The sequence below is a fragment of the Myxocyprinus asiaticus genome, chromosome 40 (genome assembly GCF_019703515.2).
Source record: "Myxocyprinus asiaticus isolate MX2 ecotype Aquarium Trade chromosome 40, UBuf_Myxa_2, whole genome shotgun sequence".
NCBI lineage: Eukaryota > Metazoa > Chordata > Actinopteri > Cypriniformes > Catostomidae > Myxocyprinus > Myxocyprinus asiaticus.
This window is the reverse complement of record NC_059383.1, coordinates 15,961,133-15,974,901: the sequence shown is the minus strand read 5'-3', so window position 1 is coordinate 15,974,901 and position 13,769 is coordinate 15,961,133. Positions and strand designations below refer to the sequence as shown.

Here is a 13,769-nt window from a genome sequence, read left to right as displayed (position 1 = left end):
CTAGTTGCACTTCCTGTATAAACAAAAACAAATATTCTTTGGTTGTTTGCAGAAGAGCAAGTACCTCTTTTCTTTTTGCCATGTTTAACTAGTGTTCGACCAAAAGTATTTTTTTAATGGCCAGTAGTGATAACTAAAGAGCAGGGGGATGTGATATATAAGCTAATACAATTCAGTTATAACAACTGAGATATACACAAATGCGCCGAATGTAGGCGGACAATCCTTTTCGCAATATTCACTCTAAATTTACTGCATATTTTTGAAAACGAATTTTGGATTATCCATGGACAGGGCTGTTGGTAGGTTTTGGGTAGTTTTGAGATTACAGTATTTGCATTGGCCAATTTATTTCTAGTCTATCACTAGCTTTCACATTATGGAGAGTTGATGTAATGCAGCACCTTTCTGGATCTGAATCAAATGTAGAATATTTAGAGGTAAAGCTGGCAGCTTGGATGAAGTTTTATATAATTATCCATGATTGCAGTGGGTTCAAACCAAGATCTCAGTCGCAGAATGCTGCTGTGTATAGATCTGTCTCATATGGTTTGTTTCAAGGTCAGTTCCTCTCTTGTTCAATCATTGAAGTCTGCAGTGGTGCAAAGATCAGAGTCAGGGAACTCAGCATTCTTACAATTTCCTCTTCTTTGCAATGTGTCATGCATTTTGAAATATTATGGTGTGAATGACTGAATGACACCGCAGTGATTCTTCTGTAAGGCTTTTACAAATCTTACGCCTCATATGTGGTATTTCAGCATTTTAAAGAACCAGTTCAGGCAGAGGCGGCACTAGGAAGGGCTAGCATGTGCTTCAGCCTCTCCAAGAAAGTCCATAGTACCCCGTTGCACCCCCAGTAAATGTCTGTAACAGCCAGCAGATTATCCTCTGTATGAAGATCGTATGAAGAAACATTTTCCCTGACAATATTTTAGCAATCATGTCGTGTGTTCCGTATTTCTGTCGCCTGTTTAGCATGAATTAGAATTAGTGATGCCTGATTTATGAATGAATTACTTATTTGAGTCGATTCTTTCAAAGAATAAGTCAAATGGTTTAGCAAAATGGTCCGAATGATTTAGGCAGCTCACAAACTGTATCATTTGGAGCATTTCTCACTCCGTAAAAACAGAAATGAAATAAATAGAACAGAAAACAATCAAGTCGAATATTTACTGTCATGATACACTGAGCAGATGAGGAGGTAAACTTAAATGTTGAAACTTTATTAAGCGCACTCCAACTGCATGTTTCACAACAACTCTCTCTCTCAGTAAATGTGGAGCAGCCCCTGTAACCTAGCAACCACGGAACCTGCTTTGTAGCAACCAGAACCCTTCTTCCAAGGTGAACTTGCAAAGTTAGCAAAAGCTAATACTGAGCGATACTGGACAGTCCAGATCACGCAACGTATCTGTACAGTTATAAAGTATGTCAGAAACTTAGGACCGCGGAAGTCTGCTGCATCCTCCAAAACCTAGCACTCAGAATTGAAAGCTTAATAATGCACCATAAAATTGTGTTCAGCACTAACATTTTTGGTTGGATTTGTATTGTTACTTAATACTAGAATTCTTGGGGGCCTGGGTAGCTCAGCGAGTATTGATGCTGACTACCACCCCTGGTGTCGCAAGTTTGAATCCAGGGCATGCTGAGTGACTCCAGCCAGGTCTCCTAAGCAACCAAATTGGCCCGGTTGCTATGGAGGGTAGAGTCACATGGGGAAACCTCCTCGTGGTCGCAATTAGTGGTTCTTGCTCTCAATGGGGTGCATGGTAAGTTGTGCGTGGATTGCGGAGAGTAGCATGAGCCTTCACATGCTGTGAGTCTCCGTGGTGTCATGCACAGCGAGCCACATGATAAGATGCACGGACTGACTTTCTCAGAAGCAGAGGCAACCCGGATTGAGGTGAGGAACTGTGCCACCAGGAGGACCTACTGTGTAGTGGGAATTGGGCATTCCAAATTGGGAGATAAGGGGATAAAAAAAAATTATAATTTACAATTCCAAGCTGGTTAGCTGGTCTTAGCTGGTCTCCTAGCCTGGTTTTAGAGGGGCTTTGGGCACTTAATTGTCAGACTTGGTGACGAGTTGGCTGACCACCTAAATCAGCTGAGCGCCAGCTTTGCACTTACATTTTACCCTCGGAATTTTGTTTTGCAACAGGTACAGTTTCACATTTTGTATAGGTGGTTTTTCTCTCATCTCTTTTTGTGACATGATGATATCCATCACTTGTACATCTAATGGCAGCTCGCTGCATGATAGCGATCAGGGCTCATCTCTTTTACCATTGTTGATGCGATAAGATGAAATATATAAGCCTCATCGTTGGAAACTAATGTGCTATCATTTACGGCATTACACTCCCCAGCGAACGAAAATGCTCAGGGTGCTCCATCAGGTGTCTTCCATTAAACTGGAAAATTGAAGCTTAAGGTACCATTATGAAATATCAATTCAGAGCCCTCAGGTAATTATGGGTGGAAAATAAGTTTGCAAGAGGTCTATAATTCTCGATATTTCACATAGTGCCGAGCCCTAATTGTCATATTTAGCTCGAGAATCAGCCTTCCTAACACAGGTTTTTCAGTAAGTGCATTTGACAGTTCAGGGTTACCACGGCTATGGCTTGCTTCACATCACTCTTGAATGCTAAAACCCCGTTCACCAATTTCTTTACTGTGTTAAATGCTCATCTCTGCCTGCCACACACTATTGACACTTTCTTATCTTCAGAGATCCAAAACACACACCTTTGTGTTCCTTGTACATTCAATTTGGAATGTACAAGGATTTGGAATTCATGTTAAAGGCATAGTTTACCCAAAAATGAAAATTCTCTCATCATTTACTCACCCTCATGCCATCCCATATGTGTATGATTTTCTTTCTTAAGCAGAACACAAACAAAGATTTGTAGAAGAATATCTCAGCTCTATAGGTTCATACAGTGCAAATGAATGGTGATCAGACTTTTGTAGCTCCAAAAATCACATAAATCAAACATAAAAGTAATCCATATGACTCCAGTGTTTAAATCCATATCTTCAAAAGCAGTATAATAGGTGTGGGTGAGAAACAGAACAATATTTAAGTATTTTTTACTCCAAATCTCCACTTTCACTTTTAGATGTGAAAGTGGAACTAAACAGGCACCACAGGTGATGTTCAGATATAAAAGTGAAGGTTTGATCACCATTTACTTGCATTATATGGACCTACAGAGTGGAGATATTCTTCTAAAAATCTTTTATACACATCTGGGATGGCATGAGGGTGAGTAAATGATGAAAGAATTTTCATGTTTGGGCGAACTATCCCTTTAACTTTTTTATTAAACTTTTCATTAAAATTGTTATGCTGATTCTATAGTTTGTTATAAAACTATAAAATAGAATCTTTTTTTTTAAACAAACTCAGCCTTTTGAACCCAATAGTATGTATGAGATTGCATTGGTATAATTTTGTGGTCTCTATGGTTCATCTCTTAAATATGGATTTCTCTCTCTTTCTCTTCACCAGCTGCCTTGCAAGTGGATATCATTCCAGCCCAAGGAGAGATCAGCGTGGGAGAGTCCAAATTCTTTTTGTGTGAAGGTAGGAGGACAACCCTCCTGTGATGAAACAAATGAGGTCACTTCATATTTAACCTTCATGAAGTGCCTTTGATATCAAACCTATCGTTACCACTCTGTTCAATGCATTTAAACAAGTACTTTAATTCTGGTTATAGGCAGTGGTGGGTGTAATGCATTACTAAGTAATTAATTATTGTAATTAAATTACTTTTTCATTGAAAAAAGTAAAGGGGTTACTCTTAATTTTTCCTGTAATTTAATTACAGTTACTTCTGATGTAATTGCAATAAATACTGTGTAGACTATAGAACAATTATATATAAAAACAATAGTGAATTTAAAATCGAAATTTAACATCTAATGTTAAAATGTGTTTTCTAATTTAACGCTGCCCCCTTAAATTCTTTGGCCAGTTCATGAATAATTTATTTGATTTTATATGATTTATTTGAAAGAATTAAAAGAACAGTTTTGTGTCTATCCTTGTATTTTTCATCTGGTGGAGGTTGATCAGGGTTTTAGAAAGTTATTAGTAATAAGTAATGCAATTACTTTTCAGACAGAGTAATTAGTACAGTAATCTAATTACACTGTAGAAGATGTAATTAGTAGTTAGTAATTAATTAATTTTTTAGAGTAATTTACCCAACACTGGTTGTAGGCAGGGTGGACTAAAGATTTGATGTATTTATTTACAGTCTAGAGAGATTTTCATTGACCTGTCTGGCCTTTGCAGTGAATTACTTTGTTAATTTTAGCCCTTGACTTCCACCTCAGAGGAGTGAAATGTGAAGTTAAGGAATAAGCTAGATGAAGCAAAAAAAAAAAAAAAAATTCTTCTATTATAAATGAGGAGTGCATGAAATATTCAAAGGTTGATTGTGACCATTTTTTTTTAAAGACCCCAAGAAATCGCTTGATGAGTGCAGTTTTCTTTGCTGTGTTTACACATATTCTATTGTAAGAGGAAAATGGGACATCCCTTTTTTAAATAGCCAATAGCCTTTTGTTTACATCACAGCCACAAACATGATTTGCTACTTGTAGTCGCTTGCAGGTGGAATTAGTGGGAAAGATATTCTCATTCTAAAGATTCAAGATGTCCCACTGCACACTGGGTGTCACTGTGTTTTGTGTGTGCTTTCAGTTGTTGGAGATGCAAAGGAAATAGACTGGTATGCTCCCAATGGTGAAAAGCTCCTGCCAGGGAGAACAGACATCAGTGTCAGCAACAATGACGAGTCCTCTTCCACACTCACAATCTACAATGCTAACGTTGACCATGCTGGCATGTACAAGTGTGTGGCCAAAAATGGGGACAAGGAATCTCATGGCACCGTCATTGTAAATATTTTCCGTAAGTAAAGTGTTTGTGTTTTTTCATTAATACATCAATGCCCTACACAACAAATCATCTGCAGTTTATTAGGGGCAGATCTTCATTGGACTTTGGTGCTTTGCGCAACAGGTGCTGAACTTCCTTTTGTACTTTATCGTAGAGTAATATGTCTCCGCGGTAACACGCTCAACAAGCCACGTGATAAGATGCGCGGTTTGACGGTCTCAGACGTGGAGGCAACTGAGATTCGTCCTCCGCCACCCGGATTGAGGCGAGTCACTACGCCACCATGAGGAATTAGAGCGCATTGGGAATTGGGCATTCCAAACTGGGGAGAAAAATAATATAAATTGTCTTTTTTTTTTTTTTAAATAACAGCATCATTCAAGCTGTAAGCCTTAAATCTGATCTAGTCTCGCAACTTTTGACTACTGGTATAATGTCCAGTGCATATTGTAGTTTATTCTGCAAAAAAGTGAAAACTCATTTAAACAGAGGAATTTACAATCTTTAAGAAATATGTGCCTGACCACTTGTGGTACCACTTGTGGTAATAAAGTGTGTTGTTTTCCAATGTTTTATGAAAGGAGGGGGTCCATACACATACGCACACATTGGTCTGGGCTAAACCCCAAATATTGACTGGCCTAGAAACGCCCTAGAAACCCTGATTGCAACACATGTCAATTTTAAACATTAACATGGATTGTGGTATATATGATTTTGGACAATACCAACAACATACACTCACCGACCACTTTATTAGAAATACTATGGTCCTAATAAAGTGCCCAACATGGTCTTCTGCTGTTGTAGCCCATCCGTCTCAATGTTCGACGTGTTGTGCATTCTGAGATGCTATTCTACTCACTACAATTGTACAGAGGGGTTATCTGAGTTACTGTAGCCTTTCTGTCAGCTCAAACCAGTCTGACCATTCTCTGTTGACCTCTCTCATCAACAAGGCATTTGCGTCCACAGAACTGCCGCTTACTGGATGTTTTTGGCATCATTCGGAGTAAATTCTAGAGACTGCTGTGTGTGAAAATCCCAGGAGATCAGCAGTTACAGAAATACTCAAACCAGCCCGTCTGGCACCAACGAACACTGAGATAAAAAATTTTCCCCGTTCTGATTGTTGATGTGAACATTAATTGAAGCTCCTAACCTGTATCTGTGTGATTGTATGCATTGCACTGCTGATACACTATTGGCTGATTAGATAATTGCATGAATAGGTAGGTGTACAGGTGTTCCTAATAAAGTGTCAGTGAGTGTGTGTGTGTGTGTGTGTGTGTGTGTGTGTGTGTGTGTACATATATATATGTACACACACACACACACACAGTATATTATCAGTATACATTGATAAATAAGGTTGTCCGAGGTTGATAAAAATGAAAAAATCTTTTAAATCTAGTTAGAAATGTATTCTTTCTGTCCAGTTTGGTTCATTGGATACGTTTATAGAATTTTCTACCAAAAAATGTATTTAATAAGCATTTGTGATTTTTACGTTTGATTTTAGTTTTTTTGATTTTAGGTAGTTTATAGTATATAGTTTTAGTATATATATATATATATATATATATATATATATATATATATATATATATATATATATATATATATATATATTATAATAATAATAATATAATGTAGTGTGTGTGTGTATATATATATATATATATATATATATATATATATATATATATATATATATATATATATATCATGTGTTTGAAGTGCTTGTCCATTCTTTTTCAGAGAAACTCATTTTCCAGAACGCTCCATCGCCCCAAGAGTTTAACGAGGGGGATGATGCTGACATCATCTGTGATGTCATAAGCTCACCGCCCCCAACTATTATCTGGAAGTTTAAAAAGATGAGAATCCAGCCTGAGACTGATGGTAAGACATGTGCAGGCAGTAGGCCAAGAGAAAAGATAGTCTCTCACAATCTTTCAATCCCCCTCCTTCTCACCCTCTAATTTCCCCATCCTCTGTAACACACTCTTCACTTCTCTTTTTTTAAGCTTCTGCCATAATTTCTTCTGTCTTGCCTATTAAAAACGTTCCCTCTTCAAGTTAAACGTCTGTGTTCAGCACAGACTGATGTTTTCAAATTATTTTTAATTCTGCACATTCTAATTATTCTGCTCGTGCCAAACCATCTCCATATAAGGGATTTCCACACAACCTCACAACCTGTTCAGCCATTTGTCACTTCACTAGTTTTTTTTGTTTTTTGTTTTTTTTTAATAAATAAAGCCAAAATGGCCATTCTTAAAACCAGTTGAAACACAATAAATATATTATATAGATATAATCTGCATTTTTATGCAGAACCTGTCACAGGTCGAGTTAAACACACATTTTTGTTATTTTAAATTAAGTAATACTTATTCTAAGGTCACATAGTTTACAAATGTCTTATTATAATATCTATTTTAAAAAAAAAATCATCTTAACACATTCCATTTTTTTAAGGCCACCAGGTATTTGTGATTTTTGAGTGTGGTTTTAGTTGGTTCTGAACTTAATCCAAAGTTTAGAGAAAAAAAAGCAAGCGCAAACTTGTTGATAATAGATATTTTTTTGCATGAAAACCTTCTCACACAGGTTTTACACACAAATGTGTGCGTACACACAATAAGTGAATAAGATGCAATGTCGTTTGAATCTGAGCTGTTTTGTTTGTGAGTTCAAGCCTCATTTGGATGGAACTACTTTAACCTCGGAGGGCTCCTCCCTCAGAGACCGCTGGAATAGACAGTGACCACAGCTCTCTGCTGTGATACATGAACTCACAGTTTTTTTCACTGCAAAACCTCTAATTGTAGCATAACTTGAAACCCAAACTGCTCTATGTAAATAACACATTTTGCACATTTCTCTTGTTAACCTTTTCGGTGCTCTTCTTTTGTTTGACTAATGTTCCATGTTGTTCAGGCAAAGCACAGCACAGCACAAAACACAATACTGTGCACAATATGTTAATTTTTGTATGCATATAATACCCAGATTACCTACTACATTTACCAAAAATGTGCAGCATAGAACAGAAAACACAGCATGGAGCATTGTATCTCACAATCAATGTGCTTGACCTCCCATTGCCAGTGTGACAAATGAACTGGAAGTAATTACAGCCACGATTTTAACATTTTATTTTTGACTCATTATTGATTAGACTGACAGAAGTGCAAAATAAGTATTTTTATATCCAAGATGATAACTGGACATGATGATGTTATGTGACAACAATGTAGCATACTACTGTTTGAAACACTTAGCATGGAATGATGCCCTATGTTTCACTTATTATTTAAAAAAATAAAAAACAGTATATAGTATTTACTGTGTTGTATTCAGTAAGTACTAGTGAGCAAGTATTCCATTCTGAATATAGCCTTTGTCTTGGCTGGAAGCTCTGCTTTGCCTTGTGGATTTTTTCATCAGTGCAATTTGTGTTTTCCATTATTTTCAATATATCAGTAATGTTTTACTGTGCTTCCACTGAGTCGAAATGTTAGATACACCTTTAGTGTTAGATGCATGTGAAATAAAGATAGCACTGCAGAAAGCCGATAATTTAAAAAAAAAATGTAAACAGGGAGAAAATGTGGCATTAGTTGTGCAGCCGAGGCATTTTGCTGCCCAGCATGTAATGAGAGGCTCGTTAACATGGTCTCCTTATCTTACTCAAGAGTAATTACAGTCTCATTTTGCATCCTCTCTCTTTCTTGCTCTCCCCCACCTACAGTCCGCTTCAAGGTCCTGAGCAACAACCACCTCCAGATCCGTGGCATCAAGAAGACAGATGAGGGTCAATACACCTGCGAGGGACGCATCATGGCCCGGGGAGAAATCGACATCAGGGTCATCACTGTCATTGTCAATGGTAAGGACTCAATCTCAGAGCCACCTGCTCTGTCATGGCATATACACACAGGAGCAGACAGGCTATACAGATTAAATAACCGCCTGGGTTCCCTGCTAAAAAGACCAGCTTTGCTAGTTTGGTGCTGGTGTAGATAGGGAACCCACATAACCCAATTACATGCTGTCACTTGGCAAACTTAAAGGGATAGTTCACCCAAAAATGACAATTCTTTTATTATTTACTCACCCTCATTCCATCAGATGTGTATGACTTCCTTTCTTCAGCAGAACACGAACAAGTTTTTTAGAAAAATATCTCAGCTCTTTAGGTCCATACAATGCAAGTGAATTGCGATCAGACCTTTTGTAGCTCCAAAAATCACAAAAGTGATATGCTAGGTGTGGGTGAGAAACAGAACAATATTTCAGTTCTTTTTTACTCTAAATCTTCACTTTAACGTTCACTTTCAGATGTGAAGGTGAAACTAAACAGGCACCATATGTTACTTTCAGATGTTTTTTGAGTAAAACCTTGAATCTGTTTCTCACCCACACCTATTATAATGCTTCTGGAGATATGGATTTAACCACTGGAGTCTTATGGCTTAATTCTATGTTTCCTTTATGTGATTTTTGGAGCTACAAATGTCTGGTCACCATTCGCTTGCATTGTGTGGACCTACAGAGCTGAGACATTCTGTACTATATTTTTGGTGAACTTTCCCTTTAAAATCTGTGTTAATTGTTTTGACAGTATTGAACTTAGTATAGAGAAATATGTCTAATCAGTTTCCAATAAGCATTCTATATATAATGAATAAATATGCATAATTAGTCAAAATTAATGTAATTATTTTTGTTTTGTTCCACATTATGTTTTGAATTCAACCTGTTGTGTAACTGTGTTGAATGTTTGTGTTGAATTCAGTAAATTCTGCATTCCATTTCAAATTCCAGTTCAGAATCTGGTGGGATGTAGCCCGTTTAATTCAAATTCAAATTCAAATCATGAAATGAAAGGGACCCAATGCTAATATTCTGAATTTTGGCCAACCCTGAGATTTTTGTGTTGAATCTGGTTGACCAAGGAAGTCTTGCTGGTTAAGATAGTTAAGAAACAAGCATCCCTTACTGGGCAGCACCAGCTTACAAAATAACACCATGTGCTGGTGATCAACTATGCTGAACTTTTCAGCTAGAGTGACGATTGCATTCAAGAGCTGTGCATTTTGTTTGTTCTGTATTTCAGTTATTTAAAGTCCATATTTGTGTGAATGTTTTTTTGTTTTTTTTTACCTGTCTCTCTTTCTCTATGCCTCTCACTCTCTCTCTCTCTCTCTCTCTCTCTCTCTCTCTCTCTCTCTCTCTCTCTCTCTCAGTTGTGCCAAGTATCAGAACCCGCTACACTGAGTTTAATGCCACTGCAGAGATCAGCCAGGCCGTGACGTTGGCCTGTCATGCAGATGGCTACCCAGAACCTACTGTCACATGGGCACGGTACGAGTAATTTGTCACCCACACTATTCAGCTGGCCCCTTATCCATAAGGCTGGGTATTGATACAGATTTCCCAATTCAATTTGATTCACAAGCTCTCGATTCGATTTTATTCCGATTTGATTCGATTCAATATCGATTCATGTGGGTTTATTTCAGTTATAATGTCCCTTTTTCTTACATATAAAATAAATTATCTACCAGCTAATACTGTTAATTATACAGGTGGCATTTTAATTAGGTACATTAGGAAAATATTAATTTTACTAATTATATTTTATTACTTCATCATTTTGGTCACATTTTGGCTTTTAAAAAATGACCAAATAAATGCATTGCATCAATTAATAAGATATTATATTTATTGTTAAATTGCATAATGTGTACTATTTACAAGTATCTACACTGATTTGTTGAACACATGCTAAAACCGGTACGGTTTAACAAAAAAAGTCATTTCTGTAGACAGCGACTTTAAATGATGTTAACTAGAGAGGACTTGAATGGCTTTACCTCATCTGTGCGAAACATAATTAGAATTAAAAAAAAAAAAATTGTAGTTTACAACTGACTGTAAAGAACAGAAAGGGTATTAAAAGAGACAGTATTCAATGACAAATGGGTTGCGTGGATCTCATCTTCGGACACACATTACACGGAACAACTTTTACTCTTAACATGCTGTGAAAGGATCTCGCTGGTGAACACTTCTAGCTACACAATTACTGGTGAGTGAAATTTACCAGCCAGTTGCCAAATATATTCACTTTAGTCACGTAGCGCGAAATTTGGTTGCGTGTGATTTCCTCTCATTGTAGTGGAGGGTAGCGCAGAGAATAAAAGATGGGGCTTTCTTGGGATTTAAGAATCAATATCAAGATCTTTCAAATGAAGATCGCGATTAATCTGAAAAACAATATTTTTTCCCACCCGTTCTTATCTACTCTTGCCAAAAAGCACCGAAAAAGTTCAGCCGAATCTCTGCAGGTAAAGCATTTTTTCTTAATCCAGGGAAGAGAGGGATTAGAGTTATTGAAACTTGTAAAAGCAGTATGAATGGTAGAGACGCTGTTTTCATCCTTCCAGCTGCCGGTAGCTATGGCAGCTGGCAGCTTTCAGCCTGGATTTAACTGAAAACTCTAGTGACTTCCGATTCACTATTGATGGGTTTTCTCCACTGGCAAGCAAGGAACAGGAGTGCTCACCACAGCCTCATTTATTTCCCTCCTTCACTGACAGTGCTGTCATTTGGGGGCCATTTTAAACTGTCGCTCAGTTGCTGCTGTTACAGGCAAAAAGATCTTGACTTGTGCGCAACTGCAGTTTTAAAGAGAGGTGGCGTTCTTCCAAGAAAGCCCATCAGAAGAAAATCAGCTTGATTTTTATAGCCTTCAGACATTGTTTATAGCTGTTATATTGGCCCAGGGACAGGAGAGCAACAAAAAGAGGAAGGTGACTTAGCATATCTTCCTTTATTCTTAGACAGAATGAGAATCCCAGGTGGTAAAAAAAAGAAAGGTTTGTGATTTTCTTTTTTTTCTTTTGTTTATTTAGTTTTTTGCTGTTCTCCCAAAATGGTCAGGCTTGTCTGGTTTGGTGGCTTTAAAAGGGTTTTGGGTACTTGTCAGCTGGTCAACCTGCTAAATCAGCAGAGCCAGACTAGTAGACCAGCTAGACTAGCTTAAACCAGACCAGCAAACGGGTTTTAGCTGGGGGGAGGGGTTTTCCAGCAGCTAGGAAACAGCCCTACTAGACGCAAAAGCTGAACAACCTGAAAAATACATTTTTTTTTTTTTTTTTTTTTTTTGTTATTTCAGCAGAAGAAGCTACATTTATAATACCATTGTTGTCAGATTTGTATGTTAATTTGAATTGTTACTGAAATGTAAACTTAGCTGACAATTTTGGATATTTCAATCTTTCCACATTCAAATAGATATGAGCTAAACTGGCAACTGGCATGCTTATAACATAAGGAAAACTGCTACCCTCGGACGTTCCCAAGATGACTGCCATATGAACTGACTTACCTTAAAAGGATAGTTTACCCAGAAATTAAATAATGACTTTCTTTCTTATGTGGATGTAAAGGGGGTACAATGGAAAGGAGGAGGTGAGAACCGGCTTAACAATATAAATAATATTTAATTAAATAAAAAGACACACAAACACATACAGGGTAGCTGCCCATAATTCTCTCTCTCTCGAGCTGCCGTCTTCAGTCGCCTTTATCCCTCGCTCGCCTCATCAGGCTGATTGGGGTCCGGGCGTCCGTCACTCCGCCCGGCCCCGCCCTCCTCTGCTCTACAGTGGAACACAAAAGAAAGCAAAACGTTAGCCTCAATCACCATTTACTTTCACTGTATGGAAAAAAGATGTTAAGATGAAAGCTAAGATGAATATCACAGCCTTTCTTTTCAATACAATGGTAATGAACAGTGTTGGGCAAGCTACTCAAAGAATTTAGCTAGCTAAGCTACTAACTACTCAACAGAAAAATAAGTTAAGCTAAGCTAAAAGCTACACTTCAGAAAAAATAGCAAGTTACACTTCAAGCTACATGCCAAAAGTAGCTTGCTACATTTAAGCTACATTTTTTTCAACCACAGATGCACAGAGCATACTGACATAGACAAAGCACTTAAAAGACGTATTCACATGACATTTATCAAAGCCATGGTACAGTATATTACAGTTTAATGCAATACAGTTTACAAGTATACAGTAGGTGCAATACGTATGTGCACGTGAAAAAAACAAACATGTAAATTCATATTTAGACGTTCTACTTATACAAACCCATATGTTCAACATGTAAAATCACTATTTTTACATTTTATTTTTCATATTTATACTACTACCTCTACAAACACGTGTTCAATGAAAAATCTATATTTATGAATTTTTTGTATTTATACTACTACAAACCCATACCCATTTAAACATCAGTTAATTTGCACATTTCTGTATAACAACTCTGCATACATACAGTATACTATTCATCTTATCCTGTAATTCTGTTTCTAGCTGTTGTGTTCCTGTATGTACTATACTGGAAGCTTTTGATTAGAGGCCAAATTCCTTTGGTTGGAAAATGTCTTTACCTGCAGAAGTTGTTTACAAGCTGCACACGTATTGAACTTAATAAAGACTTTCTTCATCACTGGCAAACGACAGGATGTATTTGCAGGTTTGGTTTCCATTGATTGATTGTAGATCCACTGCAACCAGCGTTATCTTTATTTGCCATGATATAAAATATTCCATGAGCTTGTGACAAGTGAGAGCACACGGCAAATGATTCAGCAGCGCAAGCGCAAGCTTTCTGAGTCTTTCAGAATGAATCACAAACCGATTCAGGCTGCTTTCCTATCACGTGTGACCAATTCATTGTAAAGAACCGACTGAAATGAGCGATTCATTTGTGATTGGAAATTTTTAGTTCTGATTCAAAACTGCCATTA

At 37.3% G+C, this 13,769-nt stretch overlaps 1 protein-coding gene across 10 annotated transcripts in view; it reads left to right on the top strand.

Moving 5' to 3' along the window:
* LOC127431364 (neural cell adhesion molecule 1-like) overlaps positions 1–13,769 on the top strand; it is a 310,957-nt gene that overhangs the window by 210,025 nt on the left and 87,163 nt on the right. For all 10 annotated transcript variants that reach the window (XM_051681784.1, XM_051681782.1, XM_051681785.1 and 7 more), the window contains exons 2-6: positions 3,530–3,604; positions 4,733–4,942; positions 6,692–6,835; positions 8,691–8,828; positions 10,189–10,306. In XM_051681784.1, the coding sequence (XP_051537744.1) occupies positions 3,530–3,604; positions 4,733–4,942; positions 6,692–6,835; positions 8,691–8,828; positions 10,189–10,306 (685 nt within the window). The remainder of the gene's footprint in view (positions 1–3,529; positions 3,605–4,732; positions 4,943–6,691; positions 6,836–8,690; positions 8,829–10,188; positions 10,307–13,769) is intronic.